This window comes from Cryptococcus neoformans, chromosome 11 (genome assembly GCF_000149385.1).
Source record: "Cryptococcus neoformans var. neoformans B-3501A chromosome 11, whole genome shotgun sequence".
Classification (NCBI taxonomy): Eukaryota; Fungi; Basidiomycota; class Tremellomycetes; order Tremellales; family Cryptococcaceae; genus Cryptococcus; species Cryptococcus deneoformans.
Window position 1 is genome coordinate 149590 of NC_009187.1, and position 17061 is coordinate 166650.

At 47.2% G+C, this 17061-nt stretch overlaps 8 protein-coding genes across 8 annotated transcripts in view; 3 read left to right on the forward strand and 5 right to left on the reverse strand.

The window, feature by feature from the left end:
* Nucleotides 1–89: 89 nt before the first annotated feature.
* On the reverse strand, nucleotides 90–5101 carry CNBK0510 (hypothetical protein; the record flags this gene model as incomplete). Its single annotated transcript, XM_767584.1, has 13 exons — nucleotides 90–425; nucleotides 479–605; nucleotides 665–807; nucleotides 865–1185; nucleotides 1242–1430; nucleotides 1487–1677; nucleotides 1758–2309; nucleotides 2372–2444; nucleotides 2516–2652; nucleotides 2737–2852; nucleotides 2921–3751; nucleotides 3822–4015; nucleotides 4085–5101. The coding sequence occupies 13 exons, from the start codon at nucleotides 5099–5101 to the stop codon at nucleotides 90–92; spliced, it is 4227 nt and encodes a 1408-aa protein (XP_772677.1).
* A 312-nt stretch (nucleotides 5102–5413) lies between these two features.
* CNBK0520 (hypothetical protein) lies at nucleotides 5414–6276 on the reverse strand (the record flags this gene model as incomplete). The annotated part of the gene is made up of 5 exons (XM_767585.1): nucleotides 5414–5575; nucleotides 5661–5927; nucleotides 5995–6053; nucleotides 6109–6193; nucleotides 6241–6276. 5 exons carry the CDS (start codon nucleotides 6274–6276, stop codon nucleotides 5414–5416), a joined length of 609 nt encoding a protein of 202 aa, XP_772678.1.
* Nucleotides 6277–6480: 204 nt separating this feature from the next.
* On the forward strand, nucleotides 6481–7482 carry CNBK0530 (hypothetical protein; the record flags this gene model as incomplete). The annotated part of the gene is made up of 4 exons (XM_767586.1): nucleotides 6481–6495; nucleotides 6549–6880; nucleotides 6935–7316; nucleotides 7369–7482. The coding sequence occupies 4 exons, from the start codon at nucleotides 6481–6483 to the stop codon at nucleotides 7480–7482; spliced, it is 843 nt and encodes a 280-aa protein (XP_772679.1).
* Nucleotides 7483–7738: 256 nt separating this feature from the next.
* On the reverse strand, nucleotides 7739–9022 carry CNBK0540 (hypothetical protein; the record flags this gene model as incomplete). Its single annotated transcript, XM_767587.1, has 4 exons — nucleotides 7739–7940; nucleotides 8016–8157; nucleotides 8223–8612; nucleotides 8677–9022. 4 exons carry the CDS (start codon nucleotides 9020–9022, stop codon nucleotides 7739–7741), a joined length of 1080 nt encoding a protein of 359 aa, XP_772680.1.
* A 555-nt stretch (nucleotides 9023–9577) lies between these two features.
* Nucleotides 9578–10851, reverse strand: CNBK0550 (hypothetical protein; the record flags this gene model as incomplete). The annotated part of the gene is made up of 4 exons (XM_767588.1): nucleotides 9578–9897; nucleotides 9959–10408; nucleotides 10465–10683; nucleotides 10737–10851. 4 exons carry the CDS (start codon nucleotides 10849–10851, stop codon nucleotides 9578–9580), a joined length of 1104 nt encoding a protein of 367 aa, XP_772681.1.
* Nucleotides 10852–11441: 590 nt separating this feature from the next.
* On the forward strand, nucleotides 11442–12678 carry CNBK0560 (hypothetical protein; the record flags this gene model as incomplete). The annotated part of the gene is made up of 5 exons (XM_767589.1): nucleotides 11442–11494; nucleotides 11561–11765; nucleotides 11829–12075; nucleotides 12135–12276; nucleotides 12336–12678. 5 exons carry the CDS (start codon nucleotides 11442–11444, stop codon nucleotides 12676–12678), a joined length of 990 nt encoding a protein of 329 aa, XP_772682.1.
* Nucleotides 12679–13496: 818 nt separating this feature from the next.
* Nucleotides 13497–15575, forward strand: CNBK0570 (hypothetical protein; the record flags this gene model as incomplete). The annotated part of the gene is made up of 11 exons (XM_767590.1): nucleotides 13497–13514; nucleotides 13581–13649; nucleotides 13714–13996; nucleotides 14054–14069; nucleotides 14122–14200; nucleotides 14272–14654; nucleotides 14711–14772; nucleotides 14828–14998; nucleotides 15083–15166; nucleotides 15226–15255; nucleotides 15364–15575. The coding sequence occupies 11 exons, from the start codon at nucleotides 13497–13499 to the stop codon at nucleotides 15573–15575; spliced, it is 1407 nt and encodes a 468-aa protein (XP_772683.1).
* A 369-nt stretch (nucleotides 15576–15944) lies between these two features.
* Nucleotides 15945–17061, reverse strand: part of CNBK0580 (hypothetical protein) — a gene marked incomplete at both ends in the record, with an annotated part of 1863 nt that continues 746 nt past the window's right edge. Inside the window, 8 exons of the mRNA XM_767591.1 lie at nucleotides 15945–15959; nucleotides 16015–16085; nucleotides 16167–16357; nucleotides 16427–16524; nucleotides 16584–16684; nucleotides 16732–16763; nucleotides 16814–16872; nucleotides 16928–17032. Of these exons, the coding sequence (XP_772684.1) occupies nucleotides 15945–15959; nucleotides 16015–16085; nucleotides 16167–16357; nucleotides 16427–16524; nucleotides 16584–16684; nucleotides 16732–16763; nucleotides 16814–16872; nucleotides 16928–17032 (672 nt within the window). The remainder of the gene's footprint in view (nucleotides 15960–16014; nucleotides 16086–16166; nucleotides 16358–16426; nucleotides 16525–16583; nucleotides 16685–16731; nucleotides 16764–16813; nucleotides 16873–16927; nucleotides 17033–17061) is intronic.

Here is a 17061-nt window from a genome sequence, read left to right on the forward strand (position 1 = left end):
ATACTTGAGTTGAGAGCCAAAAAATCATAATGCATCCTACAACACCCATATATATGGAAGAATATAATCGTTCACGACTATTACCGAACCTACTCATCATCCTCATCTTCATCCTCTTCATCCTCATCCTCACTTTCCACAACTTTCTTCCTTCTTCCTCCTCTCCTTGGTGGCGCCTTTCTTGCGGTCACCTTCTTCCGTGGTGCAAATGCCTCTTCTTCTTCAGCCTCCTCCTCATCGACAGTTGGTGTCTCTTCCTCATCTTCCTCAACATCCTCCTCAATGACTTGCTTTCTCCGGGTCGTTCTCGCTGGCGCCGCAGGAGGCCGTTTAGCGGCACGGCGTTTCGCAGCTTTAGCCTTGCGTAATACGTCCGCTTCGAGGGCTTGATCTTCAAGACCCTTTGCTTGATGCTCGTTGAGGATCTGATACGTGCATCATAAGTTTAAAGGTTGAAAGAAATAGGCAAAAAACGAACCCGTTCGAACTCTTGCAATTCAGTTTCAGGCTTGTTGGAAGCCTTGTTCGCTCGAGCCTTGGCCAAGATCTCAGTGAACCGTCTAAACACTGTCTCTTCATGGAGTTTATCCTGATAGAATGGCAGACTGAAGTCATCAAATCAGTCTAGGACGTCTTTCATTGAAAGTATAAATATAAGACGCACCCCTCGATGAGCTTTTTGACGGATCTCTCAGACTTGAATGGTAAAAGTGAAAGACAGTAGGAGATGTCTCTCCATTGTCGCTCCTCTGTCGCCTGTCTGAATCGCTGGCATAGCTTCTCCACAATTGATTCTGCCTGCTTTTCCTATTTTGACACATTAGCTTGTTATATCTTTTTACAGACTTCGAACAAAATGCTTACCTTTTCAATGAAGGTGAAAATGAATCGCATTGTCCTTTCGAAAGTCCCCTCATCAACGGCATGTGCTCCAATACTCAGATGACTGATAACATCCTGCAAGTTGTTATACAGCGCATTGTCCTTTGTCGACAGCTCTGTGAAGAACAGTTTCGCGAGGTCCGAGATCCGTTGATCGGGATCCTCCAAACATTTGGCCATTTCACCCAGTTGACCTTTGACCTTGATCATACCGTTCAAGATAAGATGGGTGAGAACCATGAGGGTGTTCTTCTTGACGACAAGATCGGTATCTGCGAGGCCTTGATAGAGACGTTCGGAGTTCTAACTCTAGTGTATTAACTAGGAGCGTCCCAGTGCAGACAGACTGAAATACTCACGTCGTCAATCAAGTTACCAAAGCAGACTGCGATATCGCCCAAAGCGATCACGATATTACTCCTTACGACAGGGTCTTTGCTCGTCTCGAGAATCTTGAACAATAACGGCAAGTGTTGTTCACAAAACTGGGACGAGACGCACATGAGCTTTGATAAACTCAGCGTTGCTGCTTCTCGGAGTGAAGGATACTACATCAAAACATTTCAGTATCCACCGATTCTCACACCTAACATCGACAACTCACTTTGTATTTCTTTGGACTGGCACAGATATGCGCGATTAAATCTCCATACACGGCCAATAAGCTCTTGTCGCCATACAGCAGTTCCTTCTCTTTCATGGTGGATATGAGATCACCGATGTCATCCTCGGCATTACCTGCTACAGCGTCGAGATCGTTCTGGTCCTTCTCAGCAGCCTTTGCTGCCGCTTTCTCTGCATTGACGATCAACTTTTCCGTTCTCCCAATGCCCTATAAGAAGAATGGCAGATGAAAGAAGCTACGTTGGACTTACCTTTTGCTTTCTCATCCTTCCTCCTCTTGAACTCCCTCTCCACAAGCTCAAGATAAACGATATGTTTCAAAGCCACATGACCAACAATGAAAACCATTTGAGCAATCCTAAAGCTACTGGCTTGTGCTTTCAAAAGCGCAACCTCTTCATTGGTAGGGGCGAGTTGGGATTGGGTTTGAGAGGTTTCACCATCATCCACAGTTTCCGGCTCGTTATCTGCTCTCACGGAGACATCACCATTTTCAGTGATCTCTTGTTTTCCATTGTCCAGTTTTCCATTCTCCAGTTCTCCATTTTTTTCTTCCTCCCTCTCCTTTTCCTTCTCGACCTCCATTTCCTTTTCAGGCGCTTCAAACACCTTGGCTGTCAAGTCTTTTATGATCTTCGTACAAAGTCTATCCGGCTGTTCACCCAATAGGTAAATGGTGTTAACAGCCTGTTCAGCCATGGAGAACCATTGGGGGGATTTGGGAGAAAACTCGATGATATCTTGGAGTTTGGTGAAGATAGGATTGTCCATTGGTAAACGCATTGTTTTGTCTTGGAGGGAGCCTATATGAAAGAATCAGTCTCCGTGGATCACACCTTCCATTGAGCGGAGGGAAAAAGCAAACCTTTGACTTTCTTCGCAGACCCGCTAAGACGTTGAAGAGCGATACAAGTATACTTCGCCAGCACCAAATCTTGCTATGATTCGACACATTGTCCATCAGCTCTCAAAACCCTTTGCACTATAATTAATTTTGGTTCCTGCTTACCATTCCAAGTGGTCCTAAACCAATCTTCAATAGTTTGTCCACCTTCTCGGTTACCACCTCTTTCTTGGCCAGGGCCAACATCCCGAGAATGATGATTGCCCCTTGCCTCTGCGCCTTGGGGATTTCTTGTTCCGTACCTACTCAAAACGAAACCATTCTTAATCAGCTCCACCTTCAGGGGGAAGGTTGATAGTTAAAAGAAGAAAAGGTAGGAGACGCACTGTAAACTTGCCAGAGCTTGTTGACAACATCGGTATGCACCATATTCTCTCCCATCATCGTGCGCATCAACTCTTCCAGACTTGTCAACTCTGCCAACGTAGCACCATACGTCCGTCTATCCCGGAAAAGGGCGTCATCATCAGCCTCTTCCCCTTCCAAATCTACGGGAATGACGATACTTACTCAATCATATTCTTTGTGATCCTATTCACCTGCTGCTTTGGCGATAGATCCGGCACCACATCGAAATATAAACTCCTATAGCACTCAATCACACTGCCCCGAATCCCTTTTCCTTCCCCTTCCTCCCCAGCCGTCGCGTTATTATCCTTTGTCCAAATCAAATGCAACATCGTCTTGATTCCCTGTTCGGCCGAGGCGATATCATACTCGTACGCAACCCTAAAGAACCGCATGGATTCAAGGACTTCTGTTTTCGTGGTGGAGACGAGTAATTGGCACAAGGTTGGGATGGCAGATTCCAGTTGGTTGATGAATCGGAGAGCATCGCCATAGTATTTCTTGGTAAGACGCAATTTGGTGATGAGGTTGGGATCGATGGAGGCTTGTTCAGATTGGATGGCGGATAGGTCGAGTTGGGATTGACGAGGTTTCTTCTTCTTGGGTTTTGGGGTGGATTCGTTTTGAGCCTCGTCGTCTTCCTCTTTATCCCCGTCTTCTTTTTCTTTGTTGAATTTAGTCCCTTCTTCATCCTCTTTCTGCTCTTCATCATCTTCACCTTCCTCATCATCATCCTCAACCCCCACTTCCCGTTTCGCCATTTCCAATTCTTGCGCATCCACCTTTTTCAACTCCTCTGCCACCTTTTCGTACCTCTCTTGCCACTCTTGCAAATTCAACGTCCCGCCATGAAGTGCACCGAATGGATGAGTCTCCAGCAGTTTACACAGCAGTTGGATAGCATATCGACGAGCAGAGGATGTCTTATCTTCAAGTGTGCGAATGGTAAGTTCGGTAATTTGATGACGCTGTTTAGGAAATTTGGCGGGTAGGCTATTTGTGTCAGGTTAATTGTAAGCTATCTCAACATCCGTTCTTGCATAATGAAGACTACGCCACTTACTCGCAGAGCTTGATCAATGTTGTCAGGACTTTACATCTCACCCAAGAGTTCAGATCCAAAAATCTCTCCATCAACAACTCAAAGAACCTCTGGATCTGCTTCGTCTTTTGCTCTTCGTCACCTTCATCAGATGATGAAATGTCTTTGATGAGGATACCGATGATCTCTACAATAGCCATTCGCATAGGGTGCGCCTGAAATCGCAACATTAGTCCAATCTTCCCGAAAGCATCCATGGACTAAAGGGTAACAAGGGGACCTACGTCGCTATCGAGATGTGCGAGCAGCAATGGCATCTGCTTCTGCACCATCCTTGGACTCAACTCTGTCAGCCTAACGAGAAACCTCGAAAAACTCCTCGGACCTTTCGCATCATTATGCGCAAAGCTCTTTCCCGCTACATCCCTGAGAACTTCTTCTCCCAACTGCGAAAAATCAAATTCTTTTTCCAAAATTGCCAGCAGCTCCGCCATCGGTTCCGAGAGATGTTCGAAATACGTCAAATTCTGCATAATTGATGTTTGGGCCCCAAAAGCATGTTGATGGAATTTGACAGCGAGACAGATGACTTTGAATATTCCCAGGCGGATCTCGGAAATTTTGAGGTATGCCTCTGTCTCGGCGAGTTGGTATGCGGGTTTGACAAAGCACGAGATGAAGGCTTCTCTTTCGGAAGAGGTACGCCATAATCGTGAAGTTGGTATTCGGAGAGTTTTGTGCATCGTACCGAGCACTAGGGGGAGGTGATCTGAAAATACGAATGATGTTGATATCCCAGCTCCACCTGCGGTTTTGGTAGTCTTCTTTTTACCTCTCCCAGTCATTGCCTGTCTCGGTTCATCGTTCGTCTTTCCCGCCCCGCGCTCTGCGGCATTGACAAACCACTGCAGCAGAAACGCCCACATTTCAAGCGGCTGCTTATGTACCATTGGCGCATCCATATCGGCTTCAGCACCAAACCCTTGTCCATTGACAATCGCCATCACCGTGCTCGAGTGATAACTCAGCCCTGAGACAATCACATCCAGCAATTTGGTGAGTATGCCAGAATCAACGTTTGGTTGGTCTGCATGCTTGAGGATGGAGCGGAAGACGTCGAACGTCGATGGGGAGGAGTTCACGATGGATTCCGGATCACCTGCGATTTCTTCAATGGCGGAGGAAAGGGAGGAATCGATGGAGGATGTTCGGAGAGAAGGGATGTCGAGTTCTGCGGAAATTTGGTACAGCGGTGGATCTGAGAGGGCGAGGAGGTGTTCTTGCAGTGTGAATTCTGCCATTGCGGCTGCTATAAATGGGGACGAGAAAAGAAGAATGTTTATGGCATTCGAGGTTCGTTTTCAGTTGTTTTGTTTTGTTTACAGACGCGTCGCGAAAGAGGCGGCATCAAAAAAAAACCGGAACCAAATTATTCTCAATCTGTGGCGTCCCGAGTCTGTCAACCATGCACATATACGTAACTGCAACTACATATTGTACAAGCATTACTGCAATGTGTTACTGCAAGGCATAAGCCTCGTGCACGCTACTATCCCAATTTAGATCGCAGCACGGACGCAATAAATGACTTGTAAACTAGTAATTCCATTACTCTAGATTTCGCCGTAAGAGCCAGCCTTGAAGACACCTTCCTCCTTCTCGACAATCTCGTACAAAGCCTTGAGCCAAGCCTCGAGCTTGGGCATGACTTCTTCCTGGGGCTGGCCGAGCTTGGGATAGAAGGTGGCACGGTAAGGGCAGGCCTTCATAGCGAGCTGTATACCGAAGAAGAGCAGCAGGTTAGCCAGGCAAAGCTGTATGGTACGACTGCTTGCAGTTATGGTCTGTGCAATAACTCACGTAGAACACGGGTCTAATCATCATACCATGATACTTCTTTAAACTTTGTTCATAAGCTTTGGTAAAACTGGCAGAAAGCTCTTCGTCCTTGTTCTCAAGGTTGATTTTCAAGCCCAAAGAGGTGAATTTGAGACCACGAAGCAACCACATCAAGGCATCGGTCGCGACTCGGTCCTTGGCCTTGGGGATATTGGCTTTTTCAGAAGCGAGGAGGGACTCAAGGGTGGCGGCAGAAGCGGGGTCTTTGGCGAGGTACGCTCGGATTTTCTAAATGTGGATCAAATGAAATAAGGTGAGGTGTGTCTGGTATACTAAAGGCAAAGGAGGAGCGTACGGCAATGTTACCGGTTAAGTCGTTTTGCACAACAGCGAAAGCGGGGTTACCAAAGAGGTCTATGGAACCCAGTTAACGCCTACAGCATGCAGCCCACAGATTAGGAGCGCTTACTGAAGATCTTGACTAAACCCTCCGCAGCCTCGAGGAACTCGGCAGTATCGACACCCCGCTCGGTGATGGTAACGTCTGTAAAAGACTATGCCGTGTGAGCTGAAGCCCATTCAGGAAATCGCATGCAGTTACCTTTGTGATGGTCTCGAAGAACTGTTGTTCACTCATTGTGTATAGCCAAATAAATGTAATGACAGGAAATGATAGAGTTGAGTCCACTCGGGATCATCTCCATCCACGACCCCACAAAGGAGCGCGTCATTGGCATTACGTAATTACTCTCTCTCGCACTCGCGTCGTCCCTCACAGTCATCATCGTCGCTCTTGTCTGCACTTTCTCATTTTCTTTATTTTGCTCTATATCTGTCCAAGATGGCCATCTCAAACGTAAGCTTCCACGGCGGACGGAGGACACCATATCCAGCGCTGACATAACGCAGCACCCCGCCCTCTGGAAACAGCCCGCTCCAGCAAACTCTGCTTTCAACGACTACAACACCTTTCCCCTCGGACAAACGCAGCGCCACAACACTTCTTCCCACCATGGTCCCATGTCCCACACCCAACAACCTCTTGTCACCGGTACTTCTGTTCTCGGCATCAAGTTTGACAAGGGCGTGATGATTGCGGCTGATAACCTCGGTTCATACGGTTCTCTTGCGAGGTTTAGAGATATCCAGCGTCTTCATCCTCTGGGGAAACATACCCTTTTGGGTGTGGCGGGCGACATGTCTGATTATCAGTGGTTGAAAAGGGAGCTCGATGGACTCTTGTATGTCCATCTGTGGAAAACGGCGTAAGATGTGATGCTGACAGAATTATGTAGACGAGAGGAATCTGCTCTCTCCCTGACCGATTCCCACCCATCGCTTTCTCCTTCCAATATTTACACTCTTCTCTCCAATCTCTTCTACGCTCGTCGAAGCAAAGTTGACCCCATCTGGAACGCCGTCCTCGTCGGTGGTTGGGACGACACCAAAAAAGAAAGTTTCCTCGCATATGTCGATTTGCTTGGTACAACTTATTCTGCGCCCACACTCGCGACGGGCTTTGGAGCCCATCTCGCGCAACCGCTATTGAGGGAAGCATATGAAGCAAAGGCGGGGATTGATGGCAAGGGGCCATTGTTGACGCAGGAGGAGGCGGAGAAATTGATTGATGATTGTATGAAGGTGTTGTTCTACAGGGATGCGAGAAGTATCAACAAGGTCAGTTTATATCTCTTATGATTGAAAACATTTGTCTGATAAGAGGAAATAGTACCAAGTCGCTACTATCACAGATGAAGGTGTCAAGATCAGTGACTCTAGATCAGCTCCTACAGAATGGAAGTTTGCAGAGGGTTTGAGAGGGTACGGGGCGCAGACCCAGTAGAAGTGTGAGGAGACTCAATAGAAGTCTAGGATGGTGTTTGTAATGCATATATGACGAACGGAAAGAGGGAACTCGCTCCGCATGGTGCCACTCTGTCGTACCAGACAATGGGACTTTATGCTTAGTTACGCCAAGCATACCATGGCCCTAATTGACCTCCCATAAAGCAACGCGTGCAGTGCATAAAGATATGTATATGCATACACAAAAAATACACAACAATCTACATAACACTATGGCCCACATCGCATCTCTCTCACCGCCCTAACCTCTGCTCAACCTTTACCCAAGCTCTCATCGCCCCATCCCACTCGTCCCTACTCAAAACCTCTTCTGCCGGCCGGTCCGGGATAGATATGCTGTGTCCGATTTTACGCACGAATGGAAGAGCAGAAGTACGAAGGGCAGTAATGAGGGGTGTCAGGTGGTGAAGGAATGGGATTGGGGTTGGATGTTGGCTGCTCCAGTTGGTTTAGTATCACATATTCGATTAAAGCAGAATATAACGGAAAATGGGGAGGAAGAGAACGTACTAAATTTCGGTGATACGTAAAGCCCAGAAGGGATACCCCCACAATTCTGGTGCTCGGCGGGGTAGTAAAGCGCTATAGAATGGCGGTGGTGAAAGTTGATGAAGGATTAACAAATCAGGGTAGTTTGTAAAATGCAAATGCTCTATTATATTTCATAACCTTGAATACCTGCTTCTGTCTGTTTCATGTTAAAAAAGACAGACTCACGCCTCATGTCCTCATCAACCCTCTTCACGGTAATATCCTCCAAAGGTACTTGCTCTTCTGCATAACTCCTTGTCAAAGATGCGATGGCGGGTGCAGAGCTGGAGGGTGGTAAAAGGTGAATTGTCATTTCCCTTCCTTTTCCTCCTGGCCAGACAGTGATACTCGTTACACCAGCACCGACAATAAACTCAGAAGACGGACGTCTTGTGTGTGTCGGGGAGATGACTGGTTCCCTTCGTTCTCGCCTTTCATTGGATTTGGTTGATTCAGTGGAAAGAGAAGAAGTGTCTTGAGTGGGTTCTGTAGGTGGTGATAAAGGCGGTGAAGGAGGTAAAGTGGAAGTGGAGGAAAGAGTGCGAAGAAAGATTGGTAAAGCGGACTGTGTCAAGCCTTATACACTCCATATTAGCAAATGAACATATTATAAGAACAAACTATCAAAAAAGTCAGATACCTTGCCCATCCCATACTGAAACCTCTTGAACACCTCTCTCCCCAGCCCATTCCACGACCCTCCGTACACTCTCTACCAACCCCTCTCTCTCTCTTTTTCTCCTGTCTTTCCCCGACACTCCACCTGCTCTCCATCTTACACCACCAGATCGCAAGGTTGGTACAAGCACCAAGCCAATATGCTTCGGAGGAAGAACATGTTCGATGTCGATAGTGGAGGAAAGGGAGGTAGTGAGGGCTTGGTAGATGCGGAGAAGCAGAGAGAAAACGGAGAAGGTCAGGTGGAGAAGGATAAAGAGAGGGTAGAATAAGGGAAGAAGGAATGTTTTCAAGGTTGGACGAGGCATATTTCTCGGGAGAATTGAGAATTGGGAAGATAAACGGATGGGATTGTAGAAAGACTTGCGGATTCGAGGCTGCGTAGACGACTTTAGATGGATACCTTATGACGTGGAAGTTTGTTCAAAGCTAATACCGAAAGAAGATAGAATCATCAAAGAATGCAAATATCATTGTTCGCTATCAACTTTTCTCCGATTTGCCTCTCAACTTCGTCATAATGAGTCGCTCAACGAAAACAACGACACAGTTTCTCGGGCCATATAGCCATACCGCATAATTCAAGGTTCTCACTTGTAGAAATCACCACAGCTACTTTATGAATGTTTGGCAACGCCTATTATTAGTAATCGCCGCAGCTAACATCGCACAATTATTCACTTTGTGTTTTTCCGGTCAGTGATCTTTCTCCACTTTACCAGTTATTGTCATGGTTTGACGTAGAGACTCCAGCATATGAATACATGCTAGACATACGACGACAAATTTTGTTACCACCTATACCCCAAAAAACCTCTATTGACTCGTTAAATTTTTAAGAACAGAAGGTCATCGCAAGTCCCTTAAAGCTTGCCGCCATTATCGGCGTTGACCAAGACGAACCTATACCTAGGATCACCTTTTTGGAAAGAAGGCAACGCCTTGTTGATATCGTCGAAGTTCCACTTCTGGATCCAAGGCTTAATGTTGTGCTTAACGGCGAATTCGAACATTTCAGTAATCTCCTTGGGGCTACCGATGTTGGAACCAGCGACGCAAGCGCTGTTCGTGATAAGAGGGAAAGCGGGGACTTGCAAAGGGGTGGGGATGACGCCGACGATGCAGAAGACACCGGCGGGGGTGAGGAGGGGGAGGTAGTCGCTGATGGAGAAGCTTTCAGGGTCTGATAGTACAAGAATCAGCATACAAGTTGGGGTAGAAGTCCATTGACGATGATGACTTACTGATAGTACAGAGAATAAAGTCGAGAGATCGAGTGCGAGCCTTGACAGCCTCCTGCAAGTCACCACCAGTAGCAAAGTAATCGGTAGCACCAAGCTTGAAGGCGTCCTCCTTCTTCGCATCAGTTCGAGAGATAGCAGTCACCTCGGCGCCCATAGCCTTGGCAAAAAGGATAGCCATGTGACCGAGACCACCGACACCGATGACACCGACGCGCTTGCGCTTGGTACCGATTTCAAAACGGGCGAGGGGGCTGTAGACGGTGACACCACCACAAAGCATAGGTGCCGCAACGTCAGGCTCGAGGCCGGAAGGAAGCGGGACAGCAAACTTGGAAGGTCCTCGCCAGTACTTGGCAAAACCACCTCGGGCGATGGACCCCTTGCCATTGGGACCACGGTTGTAGGGGTAGTTAAAAGTGATGGTTTGGGTAGCACAGTAGTTTTCCTTGCCTAGCATCTACATGTCAGTACTTGTTGCAAGTTGGATTGTAATAGAGATTACTGACCTTCCTTGCACCATTCGCATTCACGACAAGAGTCTGACTGGGCACCAATACCGACGAGGTCACCAATCTTAAGGCCGTTTTCGGGAGAGGTGCCGACCCTCACAACCTCACCAACGATTTCGTGGCCGCAAACCTGGGGGCAGATGTCCTTTACAAGTCCCCATTCACCAGTTAAAGAGGAGACATCTGAACCACAGATACCGCAGTACAAAATTTTGACTGTTGACATGTCAGCTCCGTCGGCTTCCATTACTCCAGCAGACGATACTCACCATCGACGTCGTCTTCATCCCACTTCTTGGGAGTGAACTCCTGGAATGACATGTGGCCGTCGCAGGCCTTCTCGTCCAAACCAGCCCAGCCTTTGAATTCGTTGTCGGCAACCATTGTGATTATTGAAAGATTCAGCTGTAGTGGAAGTTATCTACGATCTGTTGGAAGGATTTGGATAGATGGGCTTGGAAGTCTTATATAGCTTTGGCAGCTAATCAGGATGTTTGGCTTCATCAAAATAGACCGGCGGGCACGCAGGATTTCATTGCAGCTTGTCGGGATGTCTCGCTTTCATGAAGATGGAGCCGACGGGCAAGCGACATTTTTAATGGGATGTTCTCAAATGACGGTAAAAAACCCTCTCTCCATCGCCTTCCTCCACTTCTTCTCTGCCCTCCTTCTCTGCCTCCACCTCTTGCTCCTCCATTTTTATTTTTCCGACTGCCTCCACCTCCACTTTTTAATTCCACCCTTTAACTCCACCTCCACCTCCACCTCCACCCCTCAACTCCTCCACTCTTGTCACGCCGTAGTCAAGTACTCCGCGTCATGTTTGTATATCACTCATTCATCAGTGACTGCTGGAGAGATGATGATTTGGCATAATCCTTGTCGTCATTCTAAGGCGACAGCGAGTATATAAAGGAGTCGCCATCTGGAAAGCCTTGCAATCTTCATTCAAACTCAAACTCTTTCCCCGCACCATGCCTCAACAACTCAAGTTTCAAGACATCTCCGTACCTGTCCCTGGCTTCGGGTGAGTGTCTTACTGTGGCTACAGCCATTCAGCGAGGTTGGCTGACCAGGATTTCCCGTTAAACAGATGCATGGGCTTTTCTCAGAGTTACGGACCTGCCGACGATAATGTGTCCAAGGTCACCTTGAAGAAGGCTGTGGATCTCGGGTGCACTTTCTGGGACTCTGCTGTCGTTTATGGCAAGGGCCACAACGAGAAACTGTTGGGCGAGTTCTTTAAGGAAAGTGGCGCTCGTGATAAGGTCTTTATTGCCTCCAAATGCGGCTTTGACGTAAGTACCATCTAGTAGAGACAATAGCAGCCCAAAAAGAAAATACCGACTGACGCATCTCAGTGCTTGGAGCCCGGTTCCGAAGGCCTCGGAAACGTCACCAACAAGGCCTCCCACATCAACAAATATATTGAAGGTACTAAGGAGCGACTTGGATCTTACCCTGACCTCTATTATCTCCACCGTATTGATCCCGATACTCCCCTTGAGGAGTCTATCGCAGCCCTTGATGGTTTAAGAAAGGCTGGCAAGTGCAAGTACATCGGTCTAAGTGAATGTGGTGTGGCTACCCTCCGAAAAGCTTGTTCCAGTAAGTTTTGTGTATTCGGAATGCTTGTTTGGATGGCGTCAGCTGACTGTTAAATGTAGTTGCCAAGATTGACGCCCTCCAGATCGAATACTCTCCTTGGTTCACAGATCATGAAGACAACGGTCTGATCGATGCCGCCAAAGAGCTTGGTGTCAACATTATTGCCTACTCGCCTCTGGGTAAGGGTATTCTCTCCGGCAAGTAAGTACGATTTCTCCTCAATACATTCTCATAGCTTCTTCCCTAACACCGGTGAATAGGTATCGAAGCCCGGATGACTTCCCCGAAAATGACATCCGACGAACCATCCCTCGCTTCAGCAAAGAAAACATGCCCAAGAACCTCCAGATCGTCGATGAATTCGCAAAGCTCGCCAAAGCCAAAGGATGTACTTCGGGCCAAATCGCTCTCACATGGGTCATCAGCCAAGGTGCGATCCCCATCCCTGGCACTAAAACCTCTGAGAGACTGGAGGAAAACTTTGCGGCTGGGAAGATTGAGCTTAGCGAAACGGAGATTGCTGAAATTAGGGAGCTGGTGCAGAGGGCTAAGCCGGTTGGAGCAAGGTATGGAGAGGCTGCGTTGAAGATGGTTGGTCATTAGTCGGGTAATACGATTAGATTATATGAAAATAGATAAAATATGAAATGCTGTCGGTATCCCGTTACTTTGATGACGAAGCGTTAGATGCAGTGTTCCAATTTTTCAATGAATAATCCCATTGCCGTTATGGCTCGAGAGCATCATGACGTAACTTAGAAGGTAGACTTCTGAAGGAATCAAATTAGATAGTTAGATAACGCTGTTGACCCGGTGCGAGACAACAGCGTCAGTGCCGATAACACACGCAAGAGGGACAAGGCGGGGAGGTTCTCATGTCAGTTTGATGATGCCGACGGACGATCGAAAGAGTCGGAGTGGTGTTGCACTGCGGCTGCATTAATCACTTCTCGGATGCTTGCAGGTGATGATGACCGAGGGAAAATGCCGAAAGGATCTGTTGACAAAAGGGAGCGAGACGAAAATACCGAAAGTATCGAGTGTGGCGCAAGTGGCGAGATAAACGAGATATACGAGCAAGATGGTTTTTTTTGCAGTGTGACTGGTCCGACTCACGGCTAGCTGCTGTACATTCCTCGTATCACCATGCTTGGATGAAATGAGATTTTGTATAAATACCCTTGCCAAATTGTCTACATAATGGATTTTAGGTACTTATCACTACATCATACTCGCTGTTCTCAAGCACACAACAAACAATTACAACCAACAACAAATCCAACTCTTGAGCCATGAAAGATACTACAATCGCCATTGATGCCTCATGCGCCGCAATAAATGAAGTTTGCGACCATGGCACGAATCTCAATACTCTTGTGATCTATGAACCGTCCTCGGAGCATACTGATATCATTCAGCCTATGCCTTGGGGAGCAAAGGTAAGACGAACGATATATAAGCTGTTACGAGCTCTAAAAAACTGATTGACATGTCTATCAATCTAGTGGAGAAGTTCTGCATGGTTCATCACCTTAGTAGTCTCATTAGGAACATGTACAGAAGCCCTCACCTATGTGAGTGTATCATCTCAATATGGAAATGATACTTATTATAACTAACTGGTGGACGATACCGTAGACTATTATCATACCAGTCCTCCCCTATCGATTGCAAAATACGGGTTACTCCAATGTCTCAACGCTCACTGCTTGGCTACTGTTGGCCTACTCAATGGGGATATTGTTTTGTACCTTGCCGGTAGCCTACTTCTTCCACAGATACCCCTTCCGCCGTATTCCACTCGTTATCGCTATAATAATCCTGGAACTCGCTTTGGTCTTATTCATGCTCGTCAACCCATTTTGGGCTATGGTCCTCAGCAGATTCTTGCAGGGAGCTTCAAGTACTGTTGTGTGGTCTGGTGAGTCCATGATCCACCGAAATGAACATTGTTAACTGATGTATCTAATGTATTCAGTCGGATTCGCTTTAATGTAAGCGTACATGGCCAAGGAAATTTTAAGGCTCTGGCTGACCTGAATGCAGATGTGAAAATGTGGATGAGGAGCATATTGGCCGTCAAGTCGGGTTTGCCATGGCAGGAGTGTCCATCGGCACAACCGTTGTACGTGTTCTCAATTAATATGCGTGCTTGAAAAAGCCATATACACGAGCTAACACGTCAACCCACCGTAGGCTCCTCCCATCGGCGGTGTACTTTACTCCAAACTAGGCTGGCATGCTCCCTTCATCTTTTGCATCATCATCTGTTTCATCGATCTGATTATGCGCCTCTTCGTCCTTGAGCGTACCGACCTCCGCAAATGGGAAGAAAGGCGCCTCAATCTTGCCCCTGGAAGTCTTCAACCCAAAGTAGTAAATGGTGAAGTCATCATGCCGGCCCAGGCGGAAACTTCACCTTTTATCCATTTGACGACAGCAGAGAAGAAGGCAAGGCTGTCGGGAGTGGAGTTATCTCCTTGGCAGGTGCTTGTGGCATTGGCTAGTTCGCCAAGGGGCATGACTTCGTTCATACAGATGTTTGCGTACGGGACGATCATCGGTGCTTTAGAGCCTACGTAAGTGGTTCATGGTTATCAAACGATGAAGATTGGATAGCTAATAATCGAATCAGGTTGACACTTCATGTACAAAGCCTCTGGGGGAAAGACTCCGACTTTGTTGGCCTCATTTACTGTACGTCTCCTTCCCGTGTTGATCCCCTGTATCCGTGCTCATTCGTAACCATCAGTGGCCGCTGCTGCTCCAACATTCTTCTGCGGCCCAATTGTCGGTGCTCTCGCCGACAAATATGGCGCTGAATGGCTCATGCTGCCGGCTATGGTACTCACACTTCCATGGCTACCTCTTTTGCTCCTGAAAAAGAGTTTGAGTACATTTATTGTCTTCTTCGCCTTCTCCGGTATGTATTCGCCTTTGCTAATTGTAATATGGTAACCCATATGTTGACCTCAAAATTACTGACTTTCATTGGGTCAAATGGTAGATATCTTCCCCAATTGTGCGATGGCTCCGACAGGCCTGGAGGTGACGATGGTTGCGCGAAACATTGACGGTGTCAGTGAAATTCGTAGGTTGTTCGGCCATGTATCGCATCTGGTCAGGTAATCTAATTGATGTGTTCCATAGATCAATTCGCTGCTATGAACATCGCTTTCGGTAAGTTTCGATACCCTGTTCAACCAAAAATGGCTATTAAACAATCTTAACTTGCATCTCTTTCCCATCCACCTTTATTAGCTATATCTAGCGCTATTGGAACTATAGTCGGCGGCCAGATGTACGATCACGTACCCAACGGATGGGCAGCTACGATCTGGTTCTGCTTCGGTATGGCGGTGGTCGTCATCCCTTTCCTGTTCTTTTTCGCTGGAAACAGGTCTCTGTACCAGCGGTTATTGCATATCCGTAAGAAAAAGGGGGAGGATGTAGAGATGGAGGAGGCCAAGGGAATTTCAAAAAGAGACTATACCGGTTGAGGATATGGGGCTGGAAATCAGGAAGGGCGGTTGAAAGAGACGCCCAGGATGTTTCCCGTAAAGTGAAGATGGTAAATAGATTGGGGTCATGCTGCTATCAATAAATACAATCATATAATCACACACTATGCGTATCTGTTGTAATGTTATTTTAGACATCCCATTGTTCCTTTTCCTCTATGATCGACGCTGAAAGTTTATGGCTTTGAACCGATAGAGGTCAAGTAATGCTTATGGGAGCAGTTACTGGTAACTGTAAGAAGAGAGCATTCCCAACAATCCATTCGATCTTTTATTTACCACGTTGGCTTTCGACTACCCAAGGAAACCACGTTTATTTCCCTTCAATTGCGGTTTGCGCTTCCTGGATTACTGGTGACCAGTCTTGGAAAATTGGGAGTCAGTTTTCACCAAGAGCTAAAGGGCAAGTATCGCTTACAACTTCCTGTGGAACATAGTGCTCCTCAATTGCCTTTTTTTCTTCCTCCGTAAGCTCCAAATTTACCGCAGCTAGATTCACCCCAAAGAAATCAGCATCCCAGCCCAACTCCTGTCCCTCGTAGCGACTGTTTCAAACAAAACAAAACTTACCAAGCAAATCCTTGAGCTTATCAAGACTAGTGGTCCCCACGATAGGCGCTGTGATATACTCCTTGCTCAACGACCAAGCCAACGCGACCTGGGCCATACTGATACCCCTCTTCTCGGCAATTTGCTCGATGGCTTCGTTAATGCGCTGTTTGGCAACGGCTGGGTCGGCGAAACCGCGGGCCTTGTAGAGACTATACAAATCGCGGCTCAGAATGTATTCTGAAAAGAGTGAGAGAGAGAGAAAAAGAGAGGCTACTTACGCGTCTGATTGGGTTCGAAGTGTGGCAGAGTCTTTCCAGGGTCGAGTGAGGAATCCTCGTGCGAGAGGAGACCAGGGAATACATCCAACACCGAACATCTACCCAGCAGATGAGCATATGGCTATACGAGAGAAAGGAAGGGGGGGAAAGGGCATACCTGCAAAGTAGGAATCATCTCACGTTCTTCCTCACGATACGCGGCGTTGTGGAAGTTTTGCATAGAGATGAATGGGGTGAGGCGGTTGTTGATAGCGTAGTCTGTCGTGGATGTCAGTCTACACCACTGAGGGGAAGAGGTCATTTACTCTGCATGGCATGGAACTGGTATGCCCAACAACTGTCCCACTACAATCAGCACGCAGTCATTGATTCAGACAAGACACTAACCTAGACATGCCGATATATCTGACCCAACCCTTCTGGACTACGTCGTGTAAGGCTTGCATCTGCAAAAGTTAGACAAGCGCAATTCATGGTTATCCGGAAAGCAAAGTGACTGACAGTCTCTTCTATGGGAGTATTATAGTCAAATCGATGACACTGGAGGACATCGATATACTCTACATTGAGCCTCTTGAGGGATGCTTGCACAGCGGCGAAGATATGCTACAAACCCCCAGTTTAGACCTTTTTTT